The following is a 19,120-nucleotide window of genomic DNA, read 5'->3' on the forward strand; positions in this document are numbered from 1 at the left end:
TCTAAACGATGTAACGTAAGAAAATGTTCATAGCTTATTGTAAATTTTATCATTGTTTTGCCGTATATTCTTCACTTGTCGACAACTATTATTTGTTACCGTGTTAGTTATATCTTTTTGTTATTTTCCACGCTTTTATTGCAGACGATTTATATTTAGAGCATCTGTTGATTTTTAGAAAATCGAACTAATCTATTTTTATCGTACTTTACGGTCTAGAAATTAACCCCAGATGTGTGTGCTACTTTTTTAAAAATATTATTTCAAACAACTCAGTATTCTAAGCGAATATTGTGCAAAGAATAATCGGTTATATTGTTTAAATGTGCGGAATATGCATATAATTTATATTCTCTAATTTTTGTGCTATTTTCACATTGTCTGACCGGTGTGAGAAAAATATTTCTCCTCACTAGTGAAAAATCTGTTCTCGACACCTGATTGGTCAATATTTCTGCCGGGACTACTTTTTTCTCTGTCTTCGTTAAATATTTGGTGCACCTTGTTTGGAGGCACTTCACGGAATAAAACAATATACCTTCAAACTTTTCGGACTTTTTGGTTACGTGTAAACAAAATCGCGATCGCATCGTCTGCTAAATATTTACATAATAAAAAGATGTCTCTGAACGAAGTTCTAGAAAGGGGAAAAAGAGTTAGACTTCTCTCGGGTGAAGAGGGTGTTATACTAGCTGAAAATGAAAACTTTGGGTTCCCGTTATGGGAAATCAAACTAAATGATGGGAAAATTATCACTGAAGCCAGATACAGATTTGACGTTCTAATTGATCCTCATGAGGTACCAAAAGAACCAGTAATTTCTTCCTCCCCTCCTGCAGTAACAGAAGAACTTCTGCAACTTTTTCAATCTCAAATGTATGATTCTGATGATTCTGACATGCAGACAGTTACAGTCCCACCAGATCCCCCCCTCCTCCAACAAACACTGACAAATCAATTCAACCTGAAATACCCGGCAGTGTAATCAATGTTCAAAAAGATACCACAAAATATATTAGGCAGTTTGTTCCCATTGATGAAGAAGAGGTTGATAACTTTATAGCAAATCAGGAAAATAGAGGTACCTTGAAAAAAACTACATCAGATCTTCGCACACTTATACAGTTCTTGGAGAAAAAAATGAAAAAAGGGAAATACATAACATTCCACCCAAAGAATTGAACAACTTACTTGGCCAATTTTTCATATCAGCCAGAAAAAGTGACGGAGAAAACTATGAACCAGCAACATTAAAAGGCCAGTTTTGCAGTTTCAACCGATTCCTTAAGCGCCATGATTATGGATATGATCTTACCAAAAGTAGAGTTTTGCAAAACTAGAGATGGACTTACAGCTAAACAGGTAGACTTGAAAAAAATGGGTAAGGGAAATGGAGCTGGCAAGGCAGATGTGTTAACTGATGCAGATATTGATGCCTTGTTCAGAAGTGGACAGCTTGGATTATCAAATTCAACTGCATTACTCCATACAGTTTGGTTTTGTAATACTGTTTACTTTGGGCTTCGTGGTCTAACAGAGCACTACCATATGAGGTGGGGAGACGTAAAACTTTGTAAAGATCACAAAAATAATGAATATATACAAATGAATGAAAGAAATACAAAAACCAGGACAGAAACAGATGTGACAAATAAAAGGGAAATACCTCAGAGGGCTTGGGCCAATTTGAATGACCAGACAAGATGTCCTGTTGAGGCCTACAAGTTATACAAATCAAAGCGTCCTGTAAATTTCTCCAAACCTGAAGATCCATTTTACATCCAAGAGAATACAAACCACAAAGTCCACAAGATGGTACAAAAGTCAGATAGTAGGAGTAAATAAGCTGGGCAAGTTTATGAAGATAATGGCAGAAAAATCAGGTACAAAATAATCAATACATAAATACTAGGTGTCTACATTTTAACGGTTTAAAAACTTTTCTTTCTCCAACTTCAATGTGAAATCTATATAACTTCCCTCGAGACAGTTGAAATTTCTCATCAGAGGCACGAGGCTTGCCGAGTGCCTGATAATGAGAAAATTCAACTGTTCAGTGTGTAGAAAACTTTTGTTTCTCAAGCTTGTAGAAAAAGTGACAAGAAATTAATTTTCAGATTCTAATCTTGGACCTTCATTAAATGTGGGAACAATGGATAAAATGTTTGTAGTTTATATCAAATGAAATTTGCTGAATCAAACCTTGTAAATAAGAGTGATCCGCATCTATAAAACAGTTCCAAACCCCTCCTAAAACGTCTAGTTAAAAAAATTAGTTCTTTAACCCTACATGTACATGTATCTGCACCCTCAAAAATGGCTTTTGATTTTTTGCTTATTTTTAGTGAAGATCTTTAAATTTTTCAATAAAGTTTTAATGACTGAGAATGAAGAAATTTATTTTGTATTGCCTCAACACATTAATTTAGCTCTTTTTCTTTATTACCAAGTCTGTTGGCATTTAAATTTTGGTTTTGATAATGACACAGTACAGGAAATAGCTGATAACAGGCCAAAAAGGTGCTTTTCTACAAAAATGTAGGTGTGGTTAAGAGCTAAAAAAAAAGTTTAATAAAGCTAAAATTCAGAATATTGTTCCAAATTTCAAGTCCTACAATGTAACGTTATTAACTAATGAGTTATAAAGTATGGGCCTTAGTCTTGATCAAACTAAATTTCACAATCAAATTTGAAATTTAGATAACTTTTAATTAGTAACACAAACAAACAAAAGGGGAATTTTAAATTTCCAAATATTGTAATTGGCCATCAGTTAATTTACCTTGCCCAGGATTCGAACCTGGATCACTCATCGATAGATAAGTGTACTACAGTTGTACTAACAAGGTTAAATATAATTCCAATTACATCAATGATCATGTTTTTCACTAGTGAGGAGAACACTTTTCTTTCGAAATGGGTTGGTTGATGTATAATCTAAATTTTTGTTTTCAAGTTATAAAAATTTATAGAAACAGATTATTTCAAGGCTCAGACTCAAGTTCCATAATTAACATAAGCTACCTTGAACTCAAATGATTTACTCAAAACAAAGTAAGAATCAATACGTAAAAAAAACCCAAACATATCATGAAATAATTAATTAATCCCTCAGTACATAAGTATAACTCTACCAATAACTCATAAAAATTAATAGATATATATGGAGTTAATGACTATCAAACAAAATCCAAATTATAATTAATACATAGAAATTCAAAACAAAGAAATTTATTATCATTTAAAAACAACACTTGGGCTCTACAATAAAGTCTCAATGAAGACTTCGACAATGAGCAATTTCTCATACATACATTCTCACAACATGCACATTTATATACAATATTAATATTTACAACAACTTTATCAAAAGTCAAAACTGTCAAAACTTCAATGATGATTTCTGTTTGTTATTCTAGGTATTATTAAAGAAGTTGAAAACATGAATGAAAATGATGATTAAGATGAGGGAGCAGAAAGGCATCTAACAAACCATTCTGCCCGACGTTTCATGCTCCAGAAGCTGGATGATGCAGGAGTTGAGCATAACCATATTAAGCAAGTTATAAACTAATTCCAATTATTGTAAAGAAAAAAATATTTATTGTTCTATGTGAATGTGCTATTTAATTTAACAGTGACAAGCTATCGTGTGTGATTGAATAATGGCATTAAGGTCCAAACCATGAAATATTTTGATTCTCACAGAACAAAGTAGTCTTGGTTTTTGTGAACGATCCGCCATTACACATCGTGAAAATAGGTGATGTTTTTTAATGCCTATAAATGAAAATGAAAGTGGAAATCATACATGTACATTACACAAACTGCATAATTCATTTAAAAAAAAATATTAAACCTTATATTAGAGCATCTCAAATTAAAGCGGAAGAAAATATTGTAGGGGGATAGGTCAGAATCTGAGGTGTCGTCTCTAAATCCTGATTTTCTTATCCACATCCTAATTTCTCCTTCATTTTTTAGGACTAATTCACCTGTAGGCAATTTAAAAATGTCCTAAATTCCTAAAACATGGAAAAATATTCGCATTCATTTCTCATGTGTGCTTTGTGTACGATTGTAACACTTAAATTTATATGTTCTTTTATTATGTTTTCTCATGAATATTTTTTTTGTTTGTCTCATTTCAGATATCTGGACACAGAAACATCCAAAGCATATCAAGCTACTCTAAGCTTAATCCAAGTAAACACAAAGAGATCGCCAGTTGTATTCTTGGTGGCTGCGATGACAGAATTCAGGCATCACAAACACTGCTCAAGATAGACAATAACGTAGGAGAAAGAAATGTCCATCAAACAACAACAACATCCGAGAGGCAGATCTCAGTTGGACAAGTTCAAGCCGCACCTGCCGGGCTTAACTATATTTTCGGGGCCCAATATATGGAGGAACATTCAACATTAACATACAAAGCGTACCTGACAATAAACCTCAGCAAAGGAAACGTAGGAGGGTCTTATTTGACAGTGATAGTTCCCAGGAATAAGAGATATGAACAGCTGTTCCGCCATTGCTGTAGTTAGTTCTTTCGATCCATCCGCGCCAATATTTCGGTGGACATGTTATTTTATTTTTCAGGAAATGATGAACAATTTGAAATATTGTACTATTGTTAAAATACTCGGTTAATATTATTAAATATTAAGTTACTGATTTGTTTGACTTCTTTTATGATTTAAAAAATATTTCATTTGTAACCATGGCAACAAGATGCGTAGTAATCTCCCAAAGGAAAACGAAACAGGCGGATAGAAAGGTTGGGAGAATTTGGACATAAAATTAAAATTTCTTTATTTTAAAAATTTAGAGAAACAGATTCTTACCTTAATATGAGTGAATTATCGGAGTTCTCCAATCTTGGTAGTTAAATTATGAAATTTTACTATCTCGATTGGAGAACTCCGATAATTCACTCATATTGAGGTAAGAATCTATATTTAATTACCAGGAAGCGTGTTGCAAAGAAGCAAAGTGTCAATGACACTGATACTCCAGCCGGTGACGTTCTCAACGTTTTCGAAATCCCTTTTGATGTCTTGTTTGCAATATTTGGGATGTTTTTGGGGTAGGTGGTAGACAAAAGAGAGATTGAGACATGATAGTGCTATTAGGTAAATGTTTTGACTTTTACTATGATGTCGGTTTCTATTTAAGAGCTTTAAGAAATAATTAGTAAAATTTTGTTAGAAAAGTTTGATTTTGATCTACTTCTGGAAACCTATATAACATGAAAATTTTGAATCTCTACTTTCGTTTTCATACTTTGTTGAAATACCTAGTACCCTACCACCTATCCCGGTTTTGCATTCTTTCCAGACATGATAAAAATACCGGCTTTCTTTATATTCTAAATTTAACTTGTAAAAATGAACAAAACAATAAGAAAATAATTGTTTTTTATTATTATGAAATGGAGAAAAATTACTTGTCTAAGAAAATTTTGATACCTTGCAATCCCTACAATTATTTCAACATTTTTAATGAAATTGCACATCGTTATAAAGTAATTGCACCGAAATATATTTATATCAATAAAGTCAACGCACTATCTTCCTCTAAATGGCAAATCTTTTGTAATAATGTAAAACATAATACTCTCTCTAGTTTTTACTTTTATAATAAATCAATATTCACCAAAACAAATACACAAAAACAACACACTATCATGATAAATTTTAAAAATTCAAAATCAAATAATGTCAAGGTGACAGTCTTAGTACGCATAATCAAGTCTTTTGAATATAACTATTATAAGGCAAACATTATTATATTGAGTAGTATTTAAATCCAATATAAAGATATATATATATATATAAATATTCCAATTATCATTTTACAGCCAGTTAAATTCATTAATACTGAATTAGGTCAATGTCACAGATACAGGAAGATGTGCTTTATTCGTATTCAGCAATCAAAGAAACATGCATTGTATTAATTAAACCAATCATTTTACAAAAACAATAATGTTTAAAAAACTGCGTCATTTAGATTTCCATTATATAAATATATATGTTCTATTTTTGTAAATGAAGTATTGATATTCCCCAGTGATATTTATTGATTTATTGTTTGTCATGTAACTGCTAAATGACAAAAGGGATTACTTACTTCACATATCAATTAACCGAAATTATACTTCTGATATTTATTAATCATTGCTGGCAATGTTGAGAGAATAAAAAAAGAAAAATATGATATCAACTTTCAGTTAAATTCAGGTGACGAAATGTGTTATTAAAAGTCTGAGTATTTGTTTATAAAGTGAAAAAAGCATAGTTGTAACTTTATTCAAACAAAAAGTATAAGTTGATATAACATTCGTCGAGATGGTCGAATAATACAAGTACATTAGGAGAAAAAACAAAATTACGACAAAGAACTGTCAATAAACAATTACAAAGAAATATTAAATTAGGCATCAAAAACGTCACAAACAAAACCAAAGTAGGCAATTACTCTGAACCAAAAAATGTATATGAAACGCCACGCAGTCATATAAAACAAGTACAGACACTGAGCTGTAAATAAATAATAAAAAAAACCCAACAACATCAATAGCATCTATGAAAAGTATAGATTGAGTGAGGTGGTCATAGTTCATATAGTTCAAACGCACCCGTCGGGTAGGTCCTATCAGGTAAAAATCCCAAATTAAATCACATTCGATGATATCACAAACGAAGAAATGACTGCTGATGTGTAAGAACATAATCATTTTCATTTTCAGTGGATAATATATAAAGGTAAGCATATATGGGAGAAAATCGATGAGTTCTATTGCAAAAGCAGAAAAAAATAAGTGTCTTATCGATAAATGTAATAATTTGATAAAGGTACACATATGGTTTAAGTTACTAACGGTTAAAGGACACATTAAATATATCTGAAAATGTTGCTTATTGGCCATCTTCAGAGACAGTTACGGATATACATTTAAATGTATGTAGGAAATGCACATTTGATTTCAGTGGCGCTTGAATTAAAACAATTGAAAAGTCAAATTAAATATCTCAAGAGAGCATTTGAAATCTAAATTCCAATAAATCATTTAAGACGGTTTTAAATATATCAGTTTGGAAAATATCAACATATCAATGATCTTTCAGCTCACACAAACAAGATGACTTATATACTGCTGAAACCCTCTCGGACTGAACATCCTTAAGCAGGGGCATATAATCAGTGCTAATAAATTTTCATCAACTATATACATAAGACCAATTAACAGAGAGCATTTAATACCAACAATTCAGAAAAGTTGTGTAATATACAACCTCAGTAAAATCTACGTTTGGGATAAAAACGCCTTAGTATTTCGAATACTTGAACCTCTTAATTTGCAGAAAATGAACTTATGAAATATATTTCAAACACAATATTGTTAAATATTTAGTTCACTAATGACATCAATCATTCAATATTTTAAAAGTAATGATTGAGTTGCCGACATAAACGTTTCATTGAAGCATATTCGCTGAAATATTTATAAAAAAACATAGTTTGTTTTAACTTTTTTACAACATCATACTGATCTTAGGTCCGTTTTACTTCATGATGCTTTTAGATGATAGAGTAATTTGTCTTTCCAATCTATAGTTTAGCTTAATTTTGGTCCTTAATCCTCTTCAACTTCGTACTTTATTTGGCCTTTTTAACTTTTTTGGATTCGAGCGTCACTGATGAGTCTTTTGTAGACGAAACGCGCGTCTGGTGTATATACAAAATTTAGTCCTGGTATTTATGATGAGTTTATTTAATGAGTAATGGGATAATATTCCTAATTTGTGAAGATTAGGAATATTTTAAAACAGGCTATCACATCTCATTATTATAACACATTGGTAAATGAATCAATAGTTTGATAAATTTAACAAGTAAACTTTATACAAATATGCCCATGTAATATATACCAGTTATGAATAAATACACACCAAGTAACATAATAAAGATATAACACACCTTTTTTTTTTTTACAAAGCACTTAAACAGATCAACAAAATAACTGTATACATGACGTTCATATGAATTTGTGAAAATGTATAAACAAAAAGTAATTTTAGTAATAAAAAAAAAAAGTTGACAAAGATCTTTTTAAAGCAATTATCAAACAAAATTTGTTTGGACAAAACATATTTGCTGAATGGTCTGTTTTGATTGTACCAATACATTTTACATGTTCTGCATTTTATGTATCTTAAAAATAAAAGTAATTCAGCCAGGTTGTAATTAGTACATCAATTCATTTGGAAAGTGTATTCTTCTTTCCTCCGTAAGACATGTAGTAATATGTGTACAGTTATTCCCTACAGAGTCCTGTCTAAAGTATAAATCTGTGTAAATATCAAATGATGTCTGCACTCGCTGTTATTCGGGTTATAGAATGAAAGTGTTACTGTATTCTTATCTGATGTGAAACTATTGACCTTGACTTTTTATTTGTATCTATATTTTATAATTTTGTGAATCCTGCTGTGAATTCAATATCTAAACATTCTACGTATCTCTGATACTTCTTACAAAGGACATAGCAAAATAGACATAAGACTTGATATGCTTCCTAGAATCTCATAAATTGGAACTTGATTCAAACATATGAAAAGTTCCAAGGCTTTTTCACCTTGTCCGTTATTGATTCGCCTCTGCGGAGTTTGATAAAGCACCATAGATAAAAAAAACTTACAAATACAAAAATTGTGTCTATTGTGCTAAAAATTATAAGTCTGATATATTGTTGAGTGTTAACAACTAATTGGTAGTAGCCACCAATATGAAGTTACTTCCATGCAAGAATAATCAGATATAAAATCAAAAATGTCGTTTTCGCATGAAATAAATTTGATTATTTGACAAAAAAATGAATGGTTGAAATACACAAAATTACGTTAAGTAGATAAATGAACCAAAGATAATTGAGGCTGACAAATTGGTAAAAACAAAAAAGAAGAAAAATACTTTTCAAAAATTTCAAGTAAGGAGTAGATGTTGATGTTGGTCTTTTAAATCTAAATTGTAAAGCGCAATAATGGCAAACATGTATTCTAGAAATTAGACACTTTGGGGTACGATTTCAATACGAATACATTAATTTTCAAGATTTCGATCATATGCACTCAAAAGATTCTTTATGTCAATATAATTGAATGCGTCAGTAGATTTAATAGTTATATCAAATTACGGAAGGTGGATAGAAGGAGACATTAATCAATACATTTATCTATATCACTTCATTTAGACAGTTAACTATATTTTGAATAAAGTATTTAAACATACCTAGTGTAACATCGAATTAATGAAATTGTTTGAATACATGAATATTTTTGTTTATATGAAAAACGTGGATATGACAATAAAACAACAACAAAAAAATAACAAAAAAATACAAATATACGAAAATTGAGGAATCGTGTAGTTTATCACAAACTATTGAGCATATTAAGTTTTCAAATAGTTTTTGGCTTAACTCTTTGCGTATAGCAAACCTGACTTAATCCAATAATATTATATGCCTGTATATAATTAGTGCATCTGCTCTCTAATCTTTGCATTGTTCTGACTTTGTGTGTTTGTCTGTTTGTTTGGATGGAGTCGGATGTAGGTGGTTGGTTTATTTTGCGGTATTTTTGACGATTTATTTTATTCCTTTTGGTAAATATATCGTTCATCAATAATATTATTCGCTTATTTTTCTTCTAAATGATATGTATGTTATCAACTTATTTTTCCATAAACTATAGTAGTTGATGATGTTAAAGTATTATCAATCGATTACGATTAGAAATCTAGGTAGGAAACAAGTCAGCCTCTCTTCTATAAATTTATCGGTTGCCAACAGAATCCACACACAGTCAAAATGTCGCAACCGGGAATAGCAGATAATCGAAAAAATACACATATTCGTCGACTTTTCTGTTTCTAAAGATCAGAGACTGTGTAAACATTTCCTAATATGACGAGACAGAAACATATCACAGAGGCTAACCAATTCGTGATGGATATCTAAAACTAATGTAGTACCAATATTACAGGTTTCCCTCCGCAACTATGGTCGAGTTTTTGTGTTATGAGCACACCCTTGGCAAATAAGGCCGTATAGTGTGAAAATTCACGAGCACAACGTTTTAACTGAGATATGTAAACACCATACGAGAGATCAGAGGGTGCGAACAGCATCGAAACGGAAATTTGGCAATCTAAAAAATTAACACAACATGTTTATCCTATATTGTAGAGTGTAGCATACCACACTCCAGCATTTCTTCCTATGTTGAGTCAAATGTTTGTGGTATTATTTTGGTCTCAATCGTTCCGATTAACTTTTGTAAAATTTTATGTATATCGTAGAGTTTAATGGTAATGGAGTACTATCGATAAAATCAGAAAGAACTTTTTAAAGTTTGATAGTGATGAGATTTAATGAACTATTCTATATACTAAGGATTTTCTCATTCCAGGCATAGATTACCTCAGCCGTATTTCGCACAACTTTTTTGGAATTTAAAGTCCTCAATGCCCTTCAACTTTGTAACTATTTTGGCTTTATAACTATTATGATATGAGCGTCCCTGCTGAGTCTTATGTAGACTAAACGCGTCTGGCGTATCAATTATACAGCCTGGTACCTTTGAGATCTATTAGCATGACAGGTATTTCTGTAAAAATGTGTTTGCATTTATTGAAATGTCAAATTTATAAAACACTCGAAAACATTAAAACCAAAATATTCGTTTAAGTAAGACAATTCTAAACTAAATTTCCCAAACTAATATGCAACTTCTATTTTATTACAATTTCAAAGTTTATCAACTGTCTGGTACAAAATATCAAAATCGACATGTAGCGTTTTGTTTTAGCTTACTTTGGTATTGATTTTCAACCCTGTGTCAGTTTAAAGCATTTTAAAAATAGTTGTTGTGTAACTGCATGAAATCTTAAATATAGTTCATTGAATATCTCCCTTGTACTCGTTGTTAAGGATATAAACAAATACCATTCGACGAAATCCGGAAGTATCTTTTATTACTAACTATCTAAAACCAGCCGGGTACTATTAGTAACAACGGTATATATTTATATGTCTATGTGCATGTTGGTGTCATATATATATATGTAACATACGAACTGTATTAGAAGGTATCACGACTGACAGGGAATCAGCTTTTACTGGCCATGTTCTTTCAACTAGTAATCTTAACTAATTTATTTAAGATAGGATTTACTTTTACAGGTATGATTTACAAATCAAGGTCGATATATGTTATGATATTTTAAAGTCACTTTTTGTTTTATATCACAGTTTAAATGTTGCACGTAAATTAGAAAAAAAAGTTTTCTTTATATCCGTTCGTTGAATGCTTTGTTATAACCTGTTTGATTTTGTATGGGACTATACAATATATGTGCATATAATATTTCTTTATTTATTTGATCAACTGTAACTTATATTGTATTAATAAAGGAGGAAAGCTGTTTTGTTAGAGCTGTTTATGATGGTTATGATGGAGGAAACAATGACAAAACTAAGGAAGCTTGTTAAATTTAGACAAATTATTTCGTTGTTTCTTGGACAAATCAAACTAAATACAGAAAACAATAATAAAAAAAAAATGATTAACTGGGTAAATGTGATAAATATTGTCTCTGTTTGTCATTGTTCACATACCTTAAACATTAGTTTTTATTTTTTTTTTATTTTTTACAGAACCATGCGAAACAAATGCCTTTATTGATAATTATAAAAGATCTGTCGCATATGTGCCAACAGATGAGTTCATTTGTGATTCCTCGTTAAAAGAAGGCTGGTACAGAATTACAAGTGGAGCAGGCGAATTAATGCCAACAGAATGTGCGGAATTTGGATGGCGGTGTGGAACAGCTAATCCTATATATTTAAAGGACGGTAAGAAGATTTTATTTACGAAATTATTAAATGTTTTAATGTATGAATAGTTACATGTAAGTTATTTGACAAAAATAGATTTCATACAACTGTACAATGAACTGGTCGTTAAAACAGGTTAGCGTTATATGATTACAATCTGTTTTTGTTATCATTAAGGTTTGTACTCACCATGATATGACATGCACATAGACATGGCATAACTTTATATTCCAGGAGTTTATAAGACCCCCGCAGCTGGCAATTCAGTTTATATAACATGGCTAAATATAACAAAAGAAAAATGTATTTTTCATCAGTCCACGCCAGTTTTAACTGTTCCCTCAAGCATTGAAAATAATTACAGCAAAGTTATACAGTAACTGCAAATCATATTTTATATTTCAAATGATATTTTAGTACCAGGAGTATATCCGGAAACAGGCATTGAAGTCAGCCGCATAGCCTACGCTGTTAAGGATGACGACTGCTTTGCACAGGAACTGAATATAAAAATAAAAAATTGCACAGAATACCTGGTTTACTTCTTGACACCTCCTATAGGCTGTCAATATGGGTATTGTTTTGGTATGTAATTGATTACATTGTAGAGAATATGGAATCGAAATAAGATGCGTTAATAAAATGTAAAGATAGTTTATACGTTTTTGAATAGAGGTATAGAAAAAAAGTAAAATCATAAAAATACTGAACTCCGAGGAAAATTCATCACTAAAAGTCCCTTATCAAATGGCAAAATATCAAATAAAAAAACCGCATCAAACGAATTGACAACAACTGTCATATTCCTGACTTGGTAAAGGTATTTTCGAATGTAGAAAATATGGAATTTAACCTGGTTTTACAGCGCTACACCTCCCACTTGTATGACATTTTCATCAATTTCGAACACAGTGCTTGTTTAAATAAACACACTTTGTTAAACCAAGTCATAAATTGTAAGTGCTTTGGCCAAATCCAAATATGCAAGTAAAACAGTATTGGTAGTTTTTTTCTTCAAATCTGAGTTTTTATATTGTATTATTTTGTGTATTACATGTGTTATTATCTCTTGTATTTTTTTGTATGTAAATAAGGCCGTTTGTTTTTTCTTGTTTTTTTTTGTTTGTTATTTTGTCCTACCGTTTTATAATTAACTTGAAGCTGTGGGTTTTGTTCCTTATCGAGGGTCTACCGTACCGTTTAGATGAACGTGAATTGGTGCCTGGTGGATAGTTACACAATTGGTCATCATACCTTATCGTCTTTGTTTATATTGAGTTGGAAACAGAGCATTGGCGAATTACAGCATTGTAATTATTCTATACGGGTCGCCATAACTCATTTAATCAATTTCTGTAAGAAGAAAAATTATCAATATATACAGATTCTTCCACTGCATCGAGTGTGATACGATATTTATCCACTCGAGATAGTTAATGTATCAAGGTAGGCCCTGTGTTTACTATTCTACATGTATGATCATGTTCACTTGAACCACAATAATAACTCAGGAGGCTTGCCGAGCGTTTTTAAAAACATAAAAATTTAACTGTCGAGAGTGGATAAAAATCGTATTACACGAGGTTTGGTGATAGACTCTGTTTCTCTAATGATTTTCAAACAATATGCAGGCGAACGTCTTCCTTCTTTTCGAATAATCTGAAGAAAGATGTGTTCTTTCTATGGGACGTCATCAGGCATGGTCGCCTTTTTTCATGCCGTCACAATAGGAAATTCAGAGGAAAGTAAGAAATTCGACGTCATAATCGAATTTTAACCAATGAAGAACAGAGATCAAAAGATGTTGATTTAACATTTTTATACAATGGGTGCAGAAAAGAATAAATAGACGAAGAATAAAAGAAATAGTAATATCCAATTTATTTATCAAATTGAATAATAATTAAAAATTGATATACAAGTGCATTTCTAAAAACTTTTTTCTCACACATACCAGATTAATAATTTGGTCTGAAAAGATGCGCGTTTCATCTTCTTCAACATATCAATGCATGATACTTGAATCAAAACAGGTGGCAAGCAAATCAAACACGATGTTGGAGACCATAAAATAGTTTTCCAATAAGTCTGGGGATAGAAAAATAATTAATACAAAGTTATGGCTTTTGATAAATTTGTTGGCAATGTACATATTATAATATACATTTTGCTGAAAAAACTGAGTTTAAAAACGAGGTTAAGTTCTTCAAGCTGAAAGTATTTAAGTAGTTTTTAAACAATTGCTACTACGTCATGTACGTATTCATTAATATAAGTTTGATACCAATTTGTGTTGGTTTCGGGGGTACAGCTGAACCACGAATTCAAATGTTTAGCGAATAACACATTTTCTATAGACTTGCTAGAGAAAGGCAAACACACCAAATTAAATATCCACGATAATGCAAGATTTCCTCAATCCAACAAAATATATGAATCCACAGTATATTCTTTCATTTTTTTAAATTCATAACAACATATGTTTAACTTCTTTTTATATAACATAATCTTATTTTTACATTTCTGCGGGTCGAAACTTTATAATCATGCAAGAAAGTAGATCTTTTAAGCACAGATATATTAATAATGAAGTTATTCATTTTGTAGGATCTGAGTTACCATGTGCGGAAGGTGAATCATCTCCAACAGGTTTTACCCCCGGATGTAGTATAGGTATTTTTTAAGTCTTACAATTTCAAATTTTATTAAACATATGACAAGGTAAAGCGTTCCTTAATTGCAAGAATATAAATATTTTACCTAAGAACCATTATTTTACTGGTGATTTGTTTTTCTTAAGCATATTGTATTTTTCATTCTGATAAACTGAATTATCTTATCGTGTATTGAACATGTTTAATACCAATATTTCAGTTCACCCATTAACATGCGATTTGTAAACACGTTTTACAAAACAAACAATAATTGTCAATTAATTACTCGCCTACATTAGATGAGAATGATTCTTTCAGTGTTTCCTGATGTTACACTTTCTCCACGGATTAATGTTCACAACCAAAAGAGATATGGCGAAAAAAACGGTCGAGACTGGACTTTTATAACACCAGAATTCAGGTGTGAAGCTGAAGATGCAACAACTGATTACGCCTATGACATTCGTTATTATATTAACGATGTTGAAATTCTTGATGCTAAATATGTAAACGTTAAATACGATGAAATTCACACAGCCACTCTTCAACAAAAACATTGGGAGAATACATTTAGACTTAATATGCTGGTATGATAATATGGATTTTATATAAGAAAGGGTATAAGTGAATAATAACATTAGTTATGTGTGAATGCATTGGTATTATATAGAGATTAATACATGGCCTTTTCCAAATCGGCCCGGGTATCATCCCGAGACCCCCATATCAGCCCGAAACTGAGTTAAAAAAGTTAAATTAGGAATCCAACAAATACACTATAATTGCCCAACAATAACATCACTACCTACATATTTATTTATGTTACTATTTCCGATAGAGGCATTTTGAAACATTGAAAATTTGAAAGAGTTTTATGATCATTATTATTCCATGTTTGTTGTACTATAAAATGATTCACAAATGTCAATGGCATTTATTAACAAGTACTAAACTATCCCCAAAAAGTTCCAGTAAATTTTGACGTCGTCATAAAAAAATATCTGACGTCACAATGGAAAAGTAAACAACCGATACCGGAAATACCGGAAGTAACTTGCACGACAGGCACTATTATGGGTTTTGTGCACGTGATGCTACTGATATGGGTTATCATCCCGGGAAATTATGGCTTGTGTACTTCCGCTGATTACACATATGCAAAAGCTATCATATCAATGCTAGTTATATGATAAATCATATTTATAGTGCATTGTGTATACCTGTAAACAAATAGCTATATACACTAGGCTATATGCATATTTACAACTTTCAACTATTTATACTTTTTGACCATATTTTATGATGTAACACAACCATTTTAGAAATTGGGTTAATGAATTTTTTTCGAAAAAAATTCTGATAACAAAATTACGAGGAAAGTATAACATTAAAAGAAATCAAACTACATTGTATATTTAAAACATTATATAGATATAGGAAGATGTGGTATGAGTACGGCCTTTAAGACAGAGTATTGGCTCACACCGAACAGCAAACTTTAAATGACACCAACAGTTACTAGCGTAAACCATTTAAACGGAAATCTAACTGTCTAATTTATATAAAAACGAAAAACGTTAAACAAGTATGAACTAAATAAACAATCGAAAACTACTGTACATCAGATTGCTTTTCTGTAAAATCTGAAAATAGTAATAAAACATGTTTCACTTCGTTCATAGGTGAAATGTTCAATGCAAGCAAGTTATAAAGATCGTGGGGCACCAGGAAAAAGGCATATCTCCGATGATTTTTTTGCTGGAATAAAGGTAATTCAATATATAAGTTAAATATTACAAGTGTAAAAAAATTGATGTCAAGTGGGCAATTGATTGCAAAAAGATAAAAGTAATGAAGATAATGTGACTCAGCTTGCATGTGGTATAAAATTAATCATGAGAAATACATGTTCTAGAACTTTGTTGGAGATATATATTTTACAGAACACATTGTAATTCAGTGGGATCAAGAAAAATTCTTGAACAAATTGGAATAAATAATCTAAAATCTACTACATGATGGGCAGACGCGCGTTTCATCTGCTAAAGACTCTTTAGTACCGGTCAAAACGAAAACCTAAAGTTATACACGCCAATGAAAACTGTTCAGATTTTGCTGGAAGGATTCTTAATCGTATTATATAGCTTATATTAAACAGGATATTACTAAGGCAAATGAAAATTTGAATCTGCATTCTACTGTTTTTGTTGCTGTTAATTGTATATAATTTTAAATAATTCAAATTATAAATAGAAAAATAAAACGAATTGGTATCTGGAAACCATATTCCTACCAGTATTTATTACAATTCGAACTTTTTTGAACTGGAAATAAGAAATCCAAATCGTCATATTTGTTCTATAAGCATTCTAGACTCTACTGAATATAAATAATTAATTTAAACGGGATTGTACTACATTTATTGTTTCTCTAATAACATACTGTAATTAAGCAGCACGACTCGTGTTCACATTTCACCTCACTCAAAATTAAACAACTAGATACTACAAGGGTATTTGTAACTTATCAATTTTTTAGCATCAATGAAAAACACGTTTATTTACTTTTCATTGATAATGGTATATTAACTTCTTTCTACTTTCTACTTTCTACAAAACATTTTGCAATTGCAGGTGAAAGACGAATCAAAAACTGGAGTTTGGATAAAGGAAGGAGAAAATAAAACCATAAATTTAACAGTAACATATCCAATGGGATGTTCATACATGACTGGGTTAGATGTTTTGAAATCATTGGGTCGGTCACAATATGACCACGGATTCTTTTTAACAAAATAATTTAATTTTCTGTTTCTAAGTAAATACCTTTTTTAGTGGGTAATTAATTATCTTGGTTAAAGCACAATTTAAATGTTCGTGGTTTTTAAAAAATCGAATGAGATGCTGAAGCCATCAGAAAAGAAAAATATAAACAATTTTCAAACCTATGTTTGCGTTGGATAAAAAACAAAATTTTATACATCTGCATGAAATACAAATTCTTTGTAGAGTGGTCTAATACAGCACACATAACATTTGCCAAAAGATCAAAAAAGTGAAAATGTTTATTTTAATAAAACGCATTTGACTAGCAGGTCTGCCAAATAAATAGATCACAAGATGTAACGAAATGGATCTTCAATATTTATTTAATACCAAGATACCAAGTAGAAAACAATAAAATTGAAGAAAAGATGGTTTACCGCAAACAAAAAGTTAAACATATTAGTACACCATATCCGGATTTCGACAATTGGTTCCTCTTCAGTGATGTTAGGAATCGAAACAAAGTTTAAGAAGGTCGCACATATATTTATTTATATGTAGGTATTAGTACATTTAATATTATTCATCGTGATCTTTAAATATCTGATTTGGACTACAGTATTCAAACTTTTTTGGAGACTTAAACTCGTGACCGAAGCCATTCAGGAACAGCATAAAAATTGGTACCCCAGAAATACAAGTACTTTCACAGTTTTCTCATTTCTGATAACAAAAGTGGTATAGTATTAATGATATAATTCATAGTGTTTCTTTAAACTTAAATTTATGCTTGAAAAAGAATTGTATTATGCAAACAAATTGCCATATCATCATAATAACGTATTGTTCTTCATTGAATAAGATCAAAGTGAACCGGTTTTCTTAAATGGTGTTTTGATTTGAATCCTGTGAATATAATTCATGTGATGTAATTAAGTTAAGAGTACATATTAATATTCGTTAACCTACATATGAACAAATACACAAAATTGTTCGGTTTATACTGGATCTGCTAAATGTTTTTTGTTTGTTTTTATAAATATTGTTCTTTTTAATATCTAATTCAGACAGGAAAACAGATCAGCAGTTTGTTACGTGTCCTTGTATAATGGTGTTCCAAAATATCAAGATGAGGAAGACCGATGTGTAAACGGTTTCAACGAGGACAGCATAGAGTTTAATGACGAATACTGTAGGCGACATATTAAGCACAGTAACTGGGAAGCAGATCAACCAATTGTTGTCCATGGTAAAGCAAATGGTATCGCGGACAGAGAAACCAGAGTTGTAGCTTTACGGTTGTATACTCCTAACAACAGTTTCACGGATAAAGATGAACTACATGTTTGGAAAGATATTACCCTACCAGACATCAACGTATGATAAATTTTCTCACAGAAACACTTTGGCATGATATTAACCTTAATTTACTCCTAAACTATGTTAACGACTCAATACAAAAGGAAAACACATAATATCAATAATACGATTCCTCTTGTTGCTCTTTCATAATTATTTCGTTGTCAATTTTGTTAATTCCTTCTCGTTGATGAACTATGTCAACTAATATATGTGTTCGTATGGATTTTGAGTGGGTACTGTGCTAGTTTTATTGACTTACCACTAACATATCAGGTTGTTCATAATCTTTCAACTTATACATAAAACTGAAGGTAGATAATTGTAATTGGTTTTTTGAATTTTTCGAATGATGACTTTTGACGAGTTGTCTTTAAAACTTTTGAGAAAAAGGATATTAACAGTTATTTGTTGCTGCTGGTTTGCAGTGCATTGTG

At 30.9% G+C, this 19,120-nt stretch overlaps 1 protein-coding gene across 1 annotated transcript in view; it reads left to right on the top strand.

The window, feature by feature from the left end:
- The first annotated feature begins 11,035 nt into the window (after positions 1–11,035).
- LOC139494325 (von Willebrand factor D and EGF domain-containing protein-like) overlaps positions 11,036–19,120 on the top strand; it is a 35,295-nt gene continuing 27,210 nt past the window's right edge. Inside the window, exons 1-8 of the mRNA XM_071282493.1 lie at positions 11,036–11,251; positions 11,726–11,923; positions 12,323–12,490; positions 14,513–14,578; positions 14,878–15,146; positions 16,242–16,328; positions 17,193–17,293; positions 18,392–18,701. Of these exons, the coding sequence (XP_071138594.1) occupies positions 11,194–11,251; positions 11,726–11,923; positions 12,323–12,490; positions 14,513–14,578; positions 14,878–15,146; positions 16,242–16,328; positions 17,193–17,293; positions 18,392–18,701 (1,257 nt within the window). The 5' untranslated portion in view covers positions 11,036–11,193. The remainder of the gene's footprint in view (positions 11,252–11,725; positions 11,924–12,322; positions 12,491–14,512; positions 14,579–14,877; positions 15,147–16,241; positions 16,329–17,192; positions 17,294–18,391; positions 18,702–19,120) is intronic.

This window comes from Mytilus edulis, chromosome 11 (genome assembly GCF_963676685.1).
Source record: "Mytilus edulis chromosome 11, xbMytEdul2.2, whole genome shotgun sequence".
Classification (NCBI taxonomy): Eukaryota; Metazoa; Mollusca; class Bivalvia; order Mytilida; family Mytilidae; genus Mytilus; species Mytilus edulis.